The sequence below is a fragment of the Nerophis ophidion genome, linkage group LG14, assembly GCF_033978795.1.
Source record: "Nerophis ophidion isolate RoL-2023_Sa linkage group LG14, RoL_Noph_v1.0, whole genome shotgun sequence".
Lineage (NCBI taxonomy): Eukaryota > Metazoa > Chordata > Actinopteri > Syngnathiformes > Syngnathidae > Nerophis > Nerophis ophidion.
Genome location: NC_084624.1, coordinates 53,071,026 through 53,089,533, shown reverse-complemented (window position 1 = coordinate 53,089,533; position 18,508 = coordinate 53,071,026). Strand labels below are relative to the sequence as shown.

The following is an 18,508-nucleotide window of genomic DNA, read 5'->3' as shown; positions in this document are numbered from 1 at the left end:
TTAGGTTTCTCCTCAATGAACCGTAGCTCTCCCAGCACAGACAACACTCATGCAACCCCGCACCATGATGCTACCACCAACATGCTTGACTACAGGCCAGACACAATCATCTTATGACTCATTTGTGTTGCCAGATGTTTACACAATAATGTTTGTCTATTGACTCAATTTCAGTGATATTACATCTATACTGGACTAACTACTTTTTTACTTTTCTGTAGTATTGTCCCTTGTCAAGATAATATAATAAATCAGTGATGTTACATCTATATTGAAGTGAAGTGAATTATATTTATATAGCGCTTTTTCTCTAGTGACTCAAAGCGCTTTACATAGTGAAACCCAATATCTAATGTTTCCATTTAAACCAGTGTGGGTGGCACTGGGAGCAGGTGGGTAAAGTGTCTTGCCCAAGGACACAACGGCAGTGACTAGGATGGCTGAAGCGCGGATCGAACCTGCAACCCTCAAATTGCTGGCACGGCCGCTCTACCAACCAAACTATACCACCCCTATACTGGACTAACTACTCTAGAGCAGGGGTCACCAACCTTTTTGAAACCAAGAGCTATTCTTGGGTACTGATTAATGCGAAGGGCTACCAGTTTGATACACACTTAAATGAATTGTATTTCTGTCTGTTTTTCCATCGTACATTTTTTTTTCCTTTTACGGAAGGTTTTTTGTAGAGAATAAATGATGAAAAAAACACTTAATTGAGGAAAAAACACGTAAAAAATTATAACCAAATTTAAAAATATAGTTTATCTTCAATTTCGACTCTTTAAAATTCAAAATTCTACCGAATAAAATAAGAGAGAAACTGGCTAATTCGAATCTTTTTAAAAAAAAATTTAAAAAAAGAATTTATGGAACATCATTAGTAATTTTTCCTGTTTAAGATTTTTAGGATGTTGATGACATGTTTTAAATAGGTTCAAATACAATCTGCACTTTGTTAGAATAATTAACAAATTGGACCAAGTTATATTTCTAACAAAGACAAATCATTATTTCTTCTAGATTTTCCAGAACAATTTTTTTTTAAAGAAATTCAAAAGACTTTGAAATAAGATTTAAATTTGATTCTACAGATTTTCTAGATTTGACAGAATACTTTTTTAAAATTATAATCATAAGTTTGAAGAAATATTTCACAAATATTATTCGTCGAAAAAACAGAAACTAAAATGAAGAATTAAATCAAAATGTATTTATTATTCTTTACAATAAAAAAAATAATTTACTTAAACATTGATTTAAATTGTCAGGAAAGAAGAGGAAGGAATATGTGTTTTAATGTTGTATTTTTTCTCTAAAATTGTCTTTCTGAAAGTTATAAGAAGCAAGGTAAAAAAAATGAATGAATTTATTTAAACAAGTGAAGACCAAGTCTTTAAAATATTTTCTTGGATTTTCAAATTCTATTTGAGTTGTGTCTCTCTTAGAATTAAAAATGTCGAGCAAAGCGAGACCGGCTTGCTAGTAAATAAATACAATTTAAAAAATAGAGGCAGCTCACTGGTAAGTGCTGCTATTTCAGCTATTTTTAGAACAGGCCAGCGGGCGACTCATCTGGTCCTTACGGGCGACCTGGTGCCCGCGGGCACCGCGTTGGTGACCCCTGGTTTAGAGTATATCCAAGTTTACTTTCACTAGTATTATCCCTTGTCAAGATAATGTAATAAAAACTACCATTTCCCACAGTAGAGGACTTTGCTCTCCTTTACAATGTCACAGAATTCTTGATTATCTTTAATTAACCACAGCTCTCCTTGCGCCACCAGCACTCGTGCATCCTCGGAAGGCAACGTGGCGACCACCACGCTCAACTGTCGGCAAGACACACTTATGGAGCTGCCTGCTGGTGTTGCCAGATATTTAAATGTGTTGACTCGCTTAGTTACTATACTAAGACGCACACACACACACACACACACACACTCACGGTCCCACGGGATTGGTGAGCGCGTGGCCCGGGCTGCCATTTGATGTTAGTGGCAGATGGCACCAATATACAGACCCAGTATACCATTGTACCAGTAAATTAGGTATGCTGGTACATTCTGTATGCCAGTGTAATAGTGCAGTGTTCAACCACTGTGGAGATGATCTAATTTCACCTATTTGGGTTAAAAATATTTTATGCAAAGCAGTAATTATAGTCTGCAAATGCTGTTTTGTTGTTGAGTGTCGGTGCTGTCTAGAGCTGGGCAGAGTAACCATGTAATACTCTTCCATATCAGTAGGTGGCAGCCGGTAGCTAATTGCTTTGTAGAAACATGGTCCGATGACCATGGATGAAGTACTGGCTGTCCAGAGTCGAGACCCAGGATGGACCGCTCGTCGGGACCCAGGATGGACCGCTCGCCTGTATCGGTTGGGGACATCTCTACGCTGCTGATCCGCTTGAGATGGTTTCCTGTGGACGGGACTCTCGCTGCTGTGTTGGATCCACTATGGATTGAACTTTCACAGTATCATGTTAGACCCGCTCGACATCCATTGCTTTCGGTCCCCTAGAGGGGGGGGGGGGTTGCCCACATCTGAGGTCCTCTCCAAAGTTTCTCATAGTCAGCATTGTCACTGGCGTCCCACTGGATGTGAATTCTCCCTGCCCACTGGGTGTGAGTTTTCCTTGCCCTTTTGTGGGTTCTTCCGAGGATGTTGTAGTCGTAATGATTTGTGCAGTCCTTTGAGACATTTGTGATTTGGGGCTATATAAATAAACATTGATTGATTGATTGAAACAGCGGGAGGCAGTGTGCAGGTAAAAAGGTGTCGAATGCTTCAAACAAAAAAAAACAAAAGGTGAGTGTCCTTAAGAAAAGGCACTGAAACTAAGGGAAGGCTATGCAGAACAAAACTAAAACTGAACTGGAACAGAGTAAACAAAAACAGAATGCTGGACGACAGCAAAGACTTACTGTGGAGCAGATGGCGTCCACAATGTACATCCGAACATGACATGACAATCAACAATGTCCCCACAAAGAAGGACAAAAAACAACTGAAATGGTCTTGATTGCTAAAACAAAGTAAATGTGGGAAATATCGCTCAAAGGAAGACATGAAACTGCTTCAGGAAAATACCAAAAAAAAGAGAAAAAGCCACCAAAATAGGAGCGCAAGACAAGAACTGAAACACTCAAGTCCAAATAAGTCAGGGCGTGATGTGACAGGTGGTGACAGTACACCTACTTTGAGACAAGAGCTATAGTCATGCATGCTTGGTTATGCTTTAAAGTCACATCCAACAATTGCGACAACGACTTTTTACTGTCAACTGAGTTTGGTTTTTTATTGATTTCTGCTGGTGGTGTGCCTTCGCATATTTTCAACACAAAAAATGTGCCTTGGCTCCAAAAAGGTTGAAAACACTGGTCTAGAGCTCCCCAGAGTAACCGTGTAATACTCTTCCATATCAGTAGGTGGCAGCAGTAGATGTCGGAAACAGCGGGAGGCAGTGTGAAGGTAAAAAGGTGTCTAATGCCTATACCAAAAATAAACAAAAGGTGAGTTCCCTTAAGAAAAGGCATTGAAACTTAGGGAAGGCTATGCAGAACGAAACTAAAAGTGAACTGGCAACAAAGTAAACAAAAACAGAATGCTGGACGACAGCAAAAACTTACTGTGGAGCAAAGACGGCGTCCACAATGTACATCTGAACATGACATGACAATCAACAATGTCCCCACAAAGAAGGACAAAAAACAACTGAAATATTTTTGATTACCAAAGACAAAGTAGATATGGGAAATATTGCTCAAAGGAAGACATGAAACTGCTACAGGAAAAGAGCAAAAAAAGAGAAAAAGACGTCAAAATAAGAGCGCAAGACAAGAAGTAAAACACTACACACAGGAAAAGAGCAAAAAGGTGAAAATGAGTCAGGGTGTGATGTGACAGGTGGTGACAGTACACCTACTTTGAGACAAGAGCTATAGTCATGCATTATGCTTTAAAGTCACATCCAACAATTGCGACAACGACTTTTTACTGTCAACTGAGTTTCGTTTTTGAATGATTTCTGCTGGTGGTGTGCCTCCGCATATTTTCATCACAAAAAATGTGCCTTGGCTAAAAAAAAATTAAAAACACTGGTCTAGAGCTCTCCAGAGTAACCGTGTAATACTCTTCCATATCAGTAGGTGGCAGCAGTAGGTGTCGGAAACAGCGGGAGGCAGTGTGAAGGTAAAAAGGTGTCTGATGCCTATACCAAAAATAAACAAAAGGTGAGTTCCCATAAGAAAAGGCATTGAAACTTAGGGAAGGCTATGCAGAACAAAACTAAAACTGAACTGGTACAAAGTAAACAAAAACAGATAGCTGGACGACAGCAAAGACTTACTGTGGAGCAGATGGCGTCCACAATGTACATCCGAACATGACATGACAATCAACAATGTCCCCACAAAGAAGGACAAAAAACAACTGAAATGGTCTTGATTGCTAAAACAAAGTAAATGTGGGAAATATCGCTGAAAGGAAGACATGAAACTGCTTCAGGAAAATACCAAAAAAAAGAGAAAAAGCCACCAAAATAGGAGCGCAAGACAAGAACTGAAACACTCAAGTCCAAATAAGTCAGGGTGTGATGTGACATGTGGTGACAGTACACCTACTTTGAGACAAGAGCTATAGTGATGCATGCTTGCTTATGCTTTAAAGTCATATACAACAATTGTGACAACGACTTTTTACTGGCAACCGAGTTTGTTTTTTTATTGATTTCTGCTGGTGGTGTGCCTCCGCATTCTTTCAACACAAAAAATGTGCCTTGGCTCCAAAAAAGGTTGAAAACACTGGTCTAGAGCAGTGGTCCCAGGGCCGTGGCCCGATTGGTACCGGGCCGCAGAAGATTTTTTTATTGAAAAAAAAATATATATATATATATTTTTTTTTCATTAAATCAACATAAAAAACACAATATACACTTACAATTTGTGCAAAAAACACAAAAACCTCCCTTTTTCATGACAAAAACGTCCCTTTTTTATGACAAAGAAGAAAAAAAAAAAGAAAGGACCCCCCCGGGCCGCGGGACAAATTATTAAGCGTTGACCGGTCCACGGATATAAAAAAGTTGGGGACCACTGGTTTAGAGCTCTCTAGAGTAACCGTGTAATACTCTTCCATATCAGTAGGTAGATGTCGGAAACAGCGGGAGGCAGTGTGCAGGTAAAAAGGTGTCTCATGCCTATACCAAAAATAAACAAAAGGTGAGTTCCCCTAAGAAAAAGCATTGAAACTTAGGGAAGGCTATGCAGAACAAAACTCAAACTGAACTGGCTACAAAATAAACAAAAACAGAATGCTGGACGACAGCAAAGACTTACGGTGGAGCAAAGACAGCGTCCACAATGTACATCCGAACATGACATGACAATCAACAATGTCCCCACAAAGAAGGACAAAAAACAACTGAAATAGTCTTGATTGCTAAAACAAAGTAAATGTGGGAAATATCGCTCAAAGGAAGACATGAAACTGCTACGGGAACATACCAAAAAAAGCAAAAAAGCCACCAAAATAGGAGCGCAAGACAAGAACTGAAACACTCAAGTCCAAATAAGTCAGGGTGTGATGTGACAGGTGGTGACAGTACACCTACTTTGAGACAAGAGCTATAGTCATGCATGCTTGCTTATGCTTTAAAGTCACATCCAACAATTGCGACAACGACTTTTTACTGTCAACTGAGTTTCGTTTTTGAATGATTTCTGCTGGTGGTGTGCCTTCGCATATTTTCATCACAAAAAATGTGCCTTGGCTAAAAAAAAATTAAAAACACTGGTCTAGAACTCTCCAGAGTAACCGTGTAATACTCTTCCATATCAGTAGGTGGCAGCAGTAGATGTTGGAAACAGCGGGAGGCAGTGTGAAGGTAAAAAGGTGTCTCATGCCTATACCAAAAACAAACAAAAGGTGAGTTCCCCTAAGAAAAGGCATTGAAACTGAACTGGCACAAAGTAAACAAAAACAGAATGCTGGACGACAGCAAAGACTTACTGTGGAGCAGATGGCGTCCACAATGTACATCCGAACATGACATGACAATCAACAATGTCCCCACAAAGAAGGACAAAAAACAACTGAAATAGTCTTGATTGCTAAAACAAAGTAAATGTGGGAAATATCGCTCAAAGGAAGACATGAAACTGCTACAGGAAAATACCAAAAAAAAGAGAAAAAGCCACCAAAATAGGAGCGCAAGACAGGAACTGAAACACTCAAGTCCAAATAAGTCAGGGCGTGATGTGACAGGTGGTGACAGTACACCTACTTTGAGACAAGAGCTATAGTGATGCATGCTTGCTTATGCTTTAAAGTCATATACAACAATTGCGACAATGACTTTTTATTGTCAACTGAGTTTCGTTTTTGAATGATTTCTGCTGGTGGTGTGCCTTCGCATTCTTTCAACACAAAACATGTGCCTTGGCTCCAAAAAGGTTGAAAACACTGGTCTAGAGCTCTCCAGAGTAACCGTGTAATACTCTTCCATATCAGTAGGTGGCAGCAGTAGGCGTCGGAAACAGCGGGAGGCAGTGTGCAGGTAAAAAGGTGTCTCATGCCTATACCAAAAATAAACAAAAGGTGAGTTCCCCTAAAAAAGGCATTGAAACTGAACTGGCACAAAGTAAACAAAAACAGAATGCTGGACGACAGCAAAGACTTTCTGTGGAGCAGATGGCGTCCACAATCTACATCCGAACATGACATGACAATCAACAATGTCCCCACAAAGAAGGACAAAAAACAACTGAAATAGTCTTGATTGCTAAAACAAAGTAAATGTGGGAAATATCGCTCAAAGGAAGACATGAAACTGCTACAGGAAAATACCAAAAAAAAGAGAAAAAGCCACCAAAATAGGAGCGCAAGACAAGAACTGAAACACTCAAGTCCAAATAAGTCAGGGTGTGATGTGACAGGTGGTGACAGTACACCTACTTTGAGACAAGAGCTATAGTCATGCATGCTTGCTTATGCTTTAAAGTCATATCCAACAATTGCGACAACGACTTTTTACTGTCAACTGAGTTTGTTTTTTTATTGATTTCAGTTGGTGGTGTGCCTCCGCATTCTTTCAACACAAAAAATGTGCCTTGTCTCAAAAAAAGGTTGAAAACACTGGTCTAGAGCAGTGGTCCCAGGGCCGTGGCCCGATTGGTACCGGGCCGCAGAAGATTTTTTTATTGAAAAAAATATATATATATATTTTTTTTTTTCATTAAATCAACATAAAAAACACAATATACACTTACAATTTGTGCAAAAAACACAAAAACCTCCCTTTTTCATGACAAAAACGTCCCTTTTTTATGACAAAGAAGAAAAAAAAAAAGAAAGGACCCCCCCGGGCCGCGGGACAAATTATTAAGCGTTGACCGGTCCACGGATATAAAAAAGTTGGGGACCACTGGTTTAGAGCTCTCTAGAGTAACCGTGTAATACTCTTCCATATCAGTAGGTAGATGTCGGAAACAGCGGGAGGCAGTGTGCAGGTAAAAAGGTGTCTCATGCCTATACCAAAAATAAACAAAAGGTGAGTTCCCCTAAGAAAAAGCATTGAAACTTAGGGAAGGCTATGCAGAACAAAACTCAAACTGAACTGGCTACAAAATAAACAAAAACAGAATGCTGGACGACAGCAAAGACTTACGGTGGAGCAAAGACAGCGTCCACAATGTACATCCGAACATGACATGACAATCAACAATGTCCCCACAAAGAAGGACAAAAAACAACTGAAATAGTCTTGATTGCTAAAACAAAGTAAATGTGGGAAATATCGCTCAAAGGAAGACATGAAACTGCTACGGGAACATACCAAAAAAAGCAAAAAAGCCACCAAAATAGGAGCGCAAGACAAGAACTGAAACACTCAAGTCCAAATAAGTCAGGGTGTGATGTGACAGGTGGTGACAGTACACCTACTTTGAGACAAGAGCTATAGTCATGCATGCTTGCTTATGCTTTAAAGTCACATCCAACAATTGCGACAACGACTTTTTACTGGCAACTGAGTTTGGTTTTTGAATGATTTCAGTTGGTGGTGTGCCTCTGCATTCTTTCAACACAAAAAATGTGCCTTGGCTCCAAAAAGGTTGAAAACACTGGTCTAGAGCTCTCCAGAGTAACCGTGTAATACTCTTCCATATCAGTAGGTGGCAGCAGTAGGTGTTGGAAACAGCAGGAGGCAGTGTGAAGGTAAAAAGGTGTCTAATGCCTATACCAAAAATAAACAAAAGGTGAGTTCCCTTAAGAAAAGGCATTGAAACTTAGGGAAGGCTATGCAGAACGAAACTAAAACTGAATTGGCTGCAAGGTAAACAAAAACAGAATGCTGGACGACAGCAAAGACTTACGGTGGAGCAAAGACGGCGTCCACAATGTAGATCCGAACATGACATGACAATCAACAATGTCCCCACAAAGAAGGACAAAAAACAACTGAAATATTTTTGATTACTAGAAACAAAGTAGATATGGGAAATATTGTTCAAAGGAAGACATGAAACTGCTACAGGAAAAGAGCAAAAAAAGAGAAAAAGACGTCAAAATAAGAGCGCAAGACAAGAAGTAAAACACTACACACAGGAAAAGAGCAAAAAGGTGAAAATGAGTCAGGGTGTGATGTGACAGGTGGTGACAGTACACCTACTTTGAGACAAGAGCTATAGTGATGCATGCTTGCTTATGCTTTAAAGTCATATACAACAATTGCGACAACGACTTTTTACTGGCAACTGAGTTTCGTTTTTGAATGATTTCTGCTGCTGGTGTGCATCTGCATTCTTTCAACACAAAAAATGTGCCTTGGCTCAAAAATTGTTGAAAAACACTGTACTCGTGTATATTTACCACCATATTTAATATGTGTATCAGTAGACCAGTCTACCACTGTATTCTGCGTACAGTAAATGCAATATATACACTACATTCAGTAAACCGGTATACAGCAGGGGTGTCAAGCGTACGGCCCACGAACAGGTTTTATCCGGGCCGCGGGATGAGTTTGCTAAGTGTAAAAATCAGCGGAAATTTTAGAATGAAAGAAACTGCTGTTCTAAATGTGTCCACTAGATGTCGCAATAGCAATTATTTGTATCTTTGTAGATGATGCTACAAATGTTCAAAATAAAGCACATGATGTTAGTGCACCAGTCGAGGAACATGATCAAACTACATAAATGACATCCTTTAATTTGATTTAGATATTATTTTTTTTTATCTTGATAGATTGAAAAATAACACCAATGAGGTGGCTGATGAACATTATCACATCTTTGTTTTGTTCCTGGCTTTGTCATGAATAAGTTGAGTGTCGTAACGACGCCTTTTAGATTTACTAATGTTTGACATGTTTAGTAACTTTACCAGTGGCAGTAGCCAGATGAAGAGGGCGGTGCGTAACTGGCAACCTGGGTCTGACACACTCACGGACTTTCTAATTGGTCAAACGGTGGAGGCGGGACATTGAAATGAAAACAAAAAATAATAAATTGAGGCTTTAAATCTTATTTTCAAAGGTATTGAAAAAGAAGATGATTTATTAATGCCTTTTGACGTATCAGGGCCATTTAATGATGAATTCACATGACATTTTTACATATGGCACCTTTAAATGTATATGACGTCATCACTTTGATTTATAGTCTGACAGAAAATGAGTACTATTTTCTCTTACCTGGAATGATACCCAAAGTATATTATACTTCACATTGAGTGAAAAATAACAGCAATGAGTTGACTGATGAACATTATCACATCATTTATTCAGAAAGTATAAATAAGGACAAATAAAAATAGAATACTATTAACCGCAACATGTAAGTGTAAAAAAACAACAACATTATGATCTGTACATTTTTCCAAATGTGTTTGTTCTATTTTTAAACAAAGAAAACCATCTGAAGTTGTCTTTATTTTTAAGTTATTGTGTAAAAAAAAGTATAAAGCACATGATGTTAGTGCACCAGGCAAAAAAAATGAGCAAACTACATAAATGACATCCTTTAATTTGATTTCGATATTATTTTTTTTATCTTGATAGATTGAAAAATAACACCAATGAGGTGGCTGATGAACATTATCACATCTTTGTTTTGTTCCTGGCTTTGTCATGAATAAGTTCAGAGTCGTAACGACGCCTTTTAGATTTACTGTTTGACATGTTTAGTAACTTTACCAGTGGCAGTAGCCAGATGAAGAGGGCGGTGCGTAACTGGCAACCTGGGTGTAACACACTCACGGACTTTCTAATTGGTCAAACGGTGGAGGCGGGACATTGAAATGAAAACAAAAAAAAATAAATTGGGGCTTTAAATCTTATTTTCAAAGGTATTGAAAAAGAAGATGATTTATTAATGCCTTTTGACGTATCAGGGCCATTTAATGATGAATTCACATGACATTTTTACATATGGCACCTTTAAATGTATATGACATCATCACTTTGATTTATAGTCTGACAGAAAATGAGTACTATTTTCTCTTACCTGGAATGATACCCAAAGTGGTATATTATACTTCACATTGAGTGAAAAATAACAGCAATGAGTTGACTGACGAACATTATCACATCATTTATTCAGAAAGTATAAATAAGGACAAATAAAAATAGAATACTATTAACCGCAACATGTAAGTGTAAAAAAACAACAACATTATGATCTGTACATTTTTCCGAATGTGTTTGTTCTATTTTTAAACAAAGAAAACCATCTGAAGTTGTCTTTATTTTTAAGTTATTGTGTAAAAAAAAGTATAAAGCATATGATGTTAGTGCACCAGGCAAAAAAAATGAGCAAACTACATAAATGACATCCTTTAATTTGATTTCGATATTATTTTTTTTATCTTGATAGATTGAAAAATAACACCAATGAGGTGGCTGATGAACATTATCACATCTTTGTTTTGTTCCTGGCTTTGTCATGAATAAGTTGAGTGTCGTAACGACGCCTTTTAGATTTACTGTTTGACATGTTTAGTAATTTTACCAGTGGCAGTAGCCAGATGAAGAGGGCGGTGCGTAACTGGCAACCTGGGTCTGACACACTCACGGACTTTCTAATTGGTCAAACGGTGGAGGCGGGACATTGAAATGAAAACAAAAAAAAATAAATTGAGACTTTAAATCTTATTTTCAAAGGTATTGAAAAAGAAGATTTATTAATGCCTTTTGACGTATCAGGGCCATTTAATGATGAATTCACATGACATTTTTACATATGGCACCTTTAAATGTATATGACATCATCACTTTGATTTATAGTCTGACAGAAAATGAGTACTATTTTCTCTTACCTGGAATGATACCCAAAGTGGTATATTATACTTCACATTGAGTGAAAAATAACAGCAATGAGTTGACTGATGAACATTATCACATCATTTATTCAGAAAGTATAAATAAGGACAAATAAAGATCAAATACTATTAACTGCAACATGTAAGTGTAAAAAAACAACAACATTATGATCTGTACATTTTTCTGAATGTGTTTGTTCTATTTTTAAACAAAGAAAACAATCTGAAGTTGTCTTTATTTTTAAGTTATTGTGTAAAAAAAGTATAAAACACATGATGTTAGTGCACCAGGCAAAAAAAATGAGCAAACTACATAAATAACATCCTGCAATTTGATTTTAATATTACTTTTTTATCTTGATATATTAAAAATGTACACTAAAATGGATGGATGGATGGAGTTGACTGATGAACATCATCACATAATTTATTCAGAAAGTATAAATATTGATAAATAAAGTATACATACAATTAATCGCAACATGTAAGTGTAAAACCAAAACAAAATTATGATTTGTACATTTTCAGAAGGTGTTTGTTCTATTTTTAAACAAAGAAAACAATCCGAAGTTGTCTTTACTTGTAAGTTATTGTGCAAAAAAAACAACACCACATGATGTTAGTGCACCAGTTGAAGACATAAATAACATCCTGTAATTTGATTTTGATACATTTTTTTGTATCTTTCAAGACTCGGACTTGGGCATGGATTCTTTTTCCGAGGTGCAAAGCGAAAGTTGGAGCGGGCAAGGCGTGAAGGCAAGGACATGATTTAATTTTAACTAAAAAAACAGGAACAAACAAAAGGCGCTCACAAGGAAGTACAAAAACTTGGCAGTGAAAACAAAACGTGTACTTAGGCAAAACTATGAACACAAAACTAAAACTTGCACTATGGCATAAATAACGAAAAACTTACTCGGAACGGAACGAGAACGGGACATGGATCATTGGCAAGGTTCATTACAAGGTGCTTAGCAAGTGATAGATGGTGTGTAGGAGGTGATGTCGCCAGGCTGACTGGCAACTACAGGTTTAAATAATGCTGTGGTGATTAGTGAAAACTAATTGGTTGGCATGGAAACAAAGCAAACGAGGAAGTGCAAAACCAGGAAACAATGGAGTCTTAAGCAAAACAGAACATAACTAAACAAAACACGATTACAAGACATGACGGTATCTTGATGGATTGAAAATGAACACCAAAGAGTTGACTGATGAAAATGATCACATCATTTATTCAGAAAGTATAAATAACGACAAATAAAGATAGAAAACTATTAGCCGCAACACGTAAGTGTATAAAAAAACAACATTATGATTTGTAAAATTTCAGAATGTGCTTGTTCTTTGTTAAACAAAGAAAACAATCAGAAGTTATCTTTGTTTTTAAGTTATCGCGCCGTGATTTTACCAGTCCGGCCCACTTGGGTGTAGATTTTTCTCCACCTGGCTCTTCCTCTCAAATGAGTTTGACACCCCTGGTATAGAGTGCACCAGAATACTGATATACCTGTAGTATATCACAGTTTAGCGGTTTAGCTCGGTTGGTAGAGTGGCCGTGCCAGCAACTTGAGGGTTGCAGGTTCGATTCCCGCTTCCGCCATCCTTTAGACCAAATGCCGTTGTGTCCTTGGGCAAGACACTTTACCCACCTGCTCCCAGTGCCACCCACACTGGTTTGAATGTAACTTAGATATTGGGTTTCACTATGTAAAGCGCTTTGAGTCACTAGAGAAAAAAGCGCTATATAAATATAATTCACTTCACAGTATACCAGTAGTATACCAGCAGTTACCAAATGGTATATTCCGTACTTATTCAGTAAGAAACCTACTCAGTGACCTAGTGGTTAGAGTGTCCGCCCTGAGATGGGTAGGTCGTGAGTTCAAACCCCGGCCGAGTCATACCAAAGACTATAAAAATGGGAGCCATTACCTCCCTGCTTGGCATTCAGCATCAAGGCTTGGAATTGGGGGTTAAATCACCAAAAATTATTACCGGGCGTGACCACCTCTGCTGCCCACTGCTCCCCTCACCTCCCAGGGGGTGATCAAGGGTGATGGGTCAAATGCAGAGAATAATTTCGCCACACCTAGTGTATGTGTGACAATCATTGGTACTTTAACTTTAACTTTAGCTTTAAAGGCCTACTGAAATGAGATGTTCTTATTTAAACGGGGATAGCAGGTCCATTTTATATGTCATACTTGATCATTTCACGATATTGCCATATTTTTGCTGAAAGGATTTAGTAAAGAACATCCAAGATAAAGTTTGCAACTTTCGGTGCTAAGAGAAAAGCCCTGCCTCTACCGGAAGTCGCAGACGATGACGTCGCAAGTGTGGGGGCTCCTCACATTGTTTTTAATGGGAGCCTCCAACAGAAAGTGCTATTCGGGCCGAGAAAACGACAATTTCCCCATTAATTTGAGCGAGGATGAAAGATTCGTGTTCGAGGATATTGATAGCGACGGACTAGAAAAAAAAAGAAAGAAAAAAAACGCGATTGCATTGGGACGGATTCCGATGTTTTTAAACACATTTACTAGGATAATTCTGGGAAATCCCTTATCTTTCTATTATGTTGCTAGTGTTTCAGTGAGTTTAATAGTACCTGATAGTCGGAAGGGTGTCTCCACGGGTGTCTTGACGCGCAGTGTCTCAGGGGAGTCGACGGCAGCTGCATGGACGGCACAAGCTCAGCTTTTCTCCGGTAAGAACTGACTTTTTAACCAACATTTTCTCACCGAAACCTGCTGGTTGACATTATGATAAATAAATGGGTTGTACTTGTATAGCGCTTTTCTACCTTCAAGGTGCTCAAAGCGCTTTGACACTACTTCCACATTCACACACTGATGGAGGGAGCTGCCATGCAAGGCGCCAACCAGCACCCATCAGGAGCAAGGGTGAAGTGTCTTGCTCAGGACACAACGGACGTGACGAGGGTGGTACCAGGTGGGATTTGAACCAGGGACCCTCGGGTTGCGCACGGCCACTCTCCCACTGCGCCACGCCGTCTTGATTCATGTTGGCTTGACCGCGCTCTGACCCATAGTAACGTTTCACCTCCAAGAATTTTGAACAAGGAATCACCCTGTGTTTGTGTGGCTAAAGCAGGGGTCGGGAACCTTTTTGGGTGAGAGAGCCATGAAAGCCAATTATTTTAAAAAGTATTTCCGTGAGAGCCATTTAATATATTTTATAACACTGAATACAACTAAATGCGTGCATTTTTAAGTACGGCCAACATTTTTAAGTCTAGTAAGTCTCTTATTCTTTTTAATGACATTGTTATTCTTAAGCTAACCAATAATAGATAAAATACTTCTTATCCTTAATGCGACTTCTTGAAAAGGTGCGGTAGAAAAACGGATGGATGGATTACAATGCATGAGAATGTTTTATATTTTGAACGTTATTTTTAACACTGTGATTACCAGCGGAATTATTCATTACTTATCGTGTTAAGCAATGTCAGCTCAGATTTACCTGAGAGCCAAATGCAGTCATCAAAAGAGCCACATCTGGCTCTAGAGCCACAGGTTCCCTACCCCTGGCCTAAAGGCTAAAGCTTCCCAACTCCATTTTTCCACTGTGACTTCTCCAATATTAATTGAACAAATTGCAGGAGATTGAGCAACACAGATGTCCAAAATACTGTGTAATTACGCCGTTAAAGCAGACGACTTTTAGCTGTGTGTGTGCTCATACTTCCTAAAAACGCGTGACTTTCTGCATCATTACACAACGTTTTCAAGACGAAACTCCCGGGAAATTTAAAACTGTAATTTAGTAAACTAAAAAAGCCGTATTGGCATGTGTTGCAATGTTAATATTTCATCATTGATATATAAACTATCAGACTGCGTGGTGGCTAGTAGTGGGTGTAAGTAGGCCTTTAATGTCCAGAGGTTGAGGTCACACCTGCAGTTTGAGATCCAGAGCTGCACAGGTGAGGTGCAGGGGACCCTACCTGGAAGAGCAGCCTACTTTAAAGATAATTTAATGTAAAGTAATGTGTAAGCATGCAGGCTGCAGGAGAGAAGAAGAGAGAGAGGAAGAAGAGGAGGAGCAGAAGAGAGGAAGGCGAGTTAGTTCTTGTTATTATTTTGCAGGTTGAGCAGCAGAACAAGAAGAAGATTTAAAACATGCTTGTTGCTTCTTAGGTGAGTTTTAAATTTTTTTTTTTTTTTTTTTTACTTCATTGTCAAATATGTTTGTATGTCCAAAAAATATCCCATCCATCCTAATGATGTTTTGGTCCAGCAGGAATGATGCTGACTCTTCCATTCGAGGACACGCACAGCATCGAGCCGCGCTTCGGTGCCAGTTTCCCCCGCGACGCTCCACCCTCGGGCGGCCAGGAGCACCGCGAGCGTCCGGCGGCGCGCGGCGAGGACGACTTGCCCTGCACGTCCGCCGGCGACGAGGCGGGTTCGGAGCGCGGCGACGAGGACGAGCGAGAAGCGGAGGAGGGCGCCGGGCTCCTCCACAAGAAGCGGGGGCCCCGCAAGAAGAAGCCGGCCAAGGAGCAGCAGCACGACCGCTCCAGGATGCGCAGGCATGAGGCCAACGCCCGGGAGAGGAGCCGCATGCACGGCCTGAACGCGGCGCTGGAGAGCCTCCGCAAGGTGGTTCCGTGCTACTCCAAGACGCAGAAACTGTCCAAGATCGAGACCTTGAGGCTGGCGAAGAACTACATCTGGGCCCTGTCGGAGACCCTGAGCGCGGGGAAGAGACCCGACCTGCTGGCTTTTGTACAGACTTTGTGCAAGGGACTCTCGCAGCCCACCACCAACCTGGTGGCCGGGTGTCTGCAGCTCAACGCCCGCAACTTCCTCACGGACCACAACGGGGAGGTCATGTTCTCCGGGCGGCCGCCCTACGAGCCGGTCTACTCCGTCTCCTCCTACCCGGACGTCAGCACGCCCCCCGGGCACAGCGGCGGCTCCGGCGGCTTGGACGCGTCCTCCAAGCCCTTCCGCCCCTTCGGCTACGGCGGCGCCTACGAGCCCTTCCTGTACGAGAACCCGTCCCCGGAGGCCGGGAGCCCGCCTTTCGAGAGCCAGCCGAGCCCGCCGGTGAACTTGAACGGCCTTTTCTCGCTGAAGCACGACGAGCCCCCGGACTACGGCAAGGGGAACCACTACGGGGTGCGCTACTGCGGGGCTCCGGCGCGCGCGGCCCTGGCGCACGGCTCCATGTACCGGGTGGCCCCGGAGGCCCGCTACCCCTACGACCTGCACGTCCGCGGCCAGTCCTTCCCGGCACAGGCGGAGCTCAACGCGCCTTTTCACAACTAAGCGAAGTGAATGATATTTATATAGCGCTTTTTCTCTACTGACTCAAAGCGCTTCACACAGTGAAACCCAATATTTAATTTTTACATTTAAAGCAGTGTGGGTGGCACTGGGAGCAGGTGGGTAAAGCGTCTTTGCCCGAGGACACAACGGCAGTGACTAGGATGGCGGAAGCGGGGATCGAACCTGGAACCCTCAAGTTGCATAGTGAAACCCAATATCTAATTTTTACATTTAAAGCAGTGTGGGTGGCACTGGGGGGAGGTGGGTAAAGCGTCTTTGCCCGAGGACACAACGGCAGTGACTAGAATGGCAAAAGCGGGGATTCGAACCTGGATCCCTCAAGTTGCTGGCACGGCCGCTCTATACCAACTCCCGCTTTGATTTCCTCTCGGAAACTCCACAAAAAGTCTGCACTTTAGACGAGAAGATTGGACTTGAAGCACAAAACGCGACTTTGACGCACGTTTAATTTGGAATGACATGAATTTGGATCAATTATCTTTATTTGGAGATTGGCGCGAGCAATAAAGGCAAATTAAAGCTATGCAATGCAATCTTAAATGTTCAAATCATGACCTAAAACGCTGGTCCTGTGGCAGTATTCATATTTAAAAAGTGCATTTATTTATGTGCAGTAAATAGTGTTTTGATCAGGTGAATGTAAAATGACTATTATGATGTATTTATTTATTTATGAACTATGACACATTAGTGCAGTGGTTCTCAACCTTTTTGCAGTGATGAAAAATCTTTTTAATTCAAGTATCCCGCAAATCAGAGCAAAGCATTTTTGGTTGGAAAAAAAAAGAGATAAAGAAGTAAAATACAGCACTATGTCATCAGTTTCTGTTTTATTAAATTGTATAACAGTGCAAAATATTGCTTATTTGTAGTGGTCTTTTTTGAACAATTTGGGAAAAAAGATATACAAATAAATAAAAAGTTGTTGAAAAATAAACAAGTGATTCAATTATAAATAAAGATTTCTACACATAGAAGTAATCATCAACTTCATTCTAAACCTTTCTTCTAAAAAAAACAACTTTTAACATCAATATTTATGAAGAAATCTAGCTGTCAACACTGAATATTGCATTTCTTTTCACACTTTATGAACTCACATTCATATTTTGTTGAAGTATTATTCAATAAATATATTTATAAAGGATTTTTGAATTGTTGCTATTTTTTTTAGAATATTTTTTAAAAATCTCACCTACCCCTTGGCATACCTTCAAGTACCCCCCCCCCCCCGCCCCCGCCCCCCATTTGAGAACCACTGCATTAGTGCATTTAATGTGAAAGATTGTTTGATTTTATTGTTGACAATATTTATTATGACCACACCATTTTTGATATGCAATCACATCAAAGTGTTTTCTTTCAATTTTGCACCGACTGTCTTTTTTTTGGGGGTTTTTTGTATTATTATTGCCGACTTGTTCGAAATCGTGAAGTTTGTGTTCCGTGGCGGACATTTAATAATAAATCGATACATTATTGGGGGGGAAAAATCGAAATGGAAAAATATGTTTGTTTTTATTTCGTTGTGATAATTTTTTCTGCAAGCTGGAATTGTCTTAAACTTATTTTTCAGGGGGAAAAAAGTGTTTCAGAGAATTGTACGCGCAGAAATAAACCACAGTTGGACGACTTTAAGATGTTGGATGTTTGCCAGACAACACAATCTGCTTCCCAGTTTTCTCTTATTTACTCTTTTTTTTTTTTAAACATACATTTTCGTTTTAATCCTCTTCAAATGTGTTTCTTTAAACCATCTTTGTCAGTCAAATGTCTACGTTTTAAAAATGCATTGATGACATGCATATTTTGTATATTTATTTCATATTTATTCCGTTTGTTCTGAATTAATTATT

At 39.8% G+C, this 18,508-nt stretch overlaps 1 protein-coding gene across 1 annotated transcript; it reads left to right on the top strand.

The window, feature by feature from the left end:
- The first annotated feature begins 15,602 nt into the window (after positions 1-15,602).
- Positions 15,603-18,308, top strand: neurod6b (neuronal differentiation 6b). Its single transcript, XM_061921150.1, has one exon. The coding sequence runs from the start codon at positions 15,603-15,605 to the stop codon at positions 16,629-16,631; it is 1,029 nt and encodes a 342-aa protein (XP_061777134.1). The 3' UTR covers positions 16,632-18,308.
- The last annotated feature ends 200 nt before the right edge of the window (positions 18,309-18,508 follow it).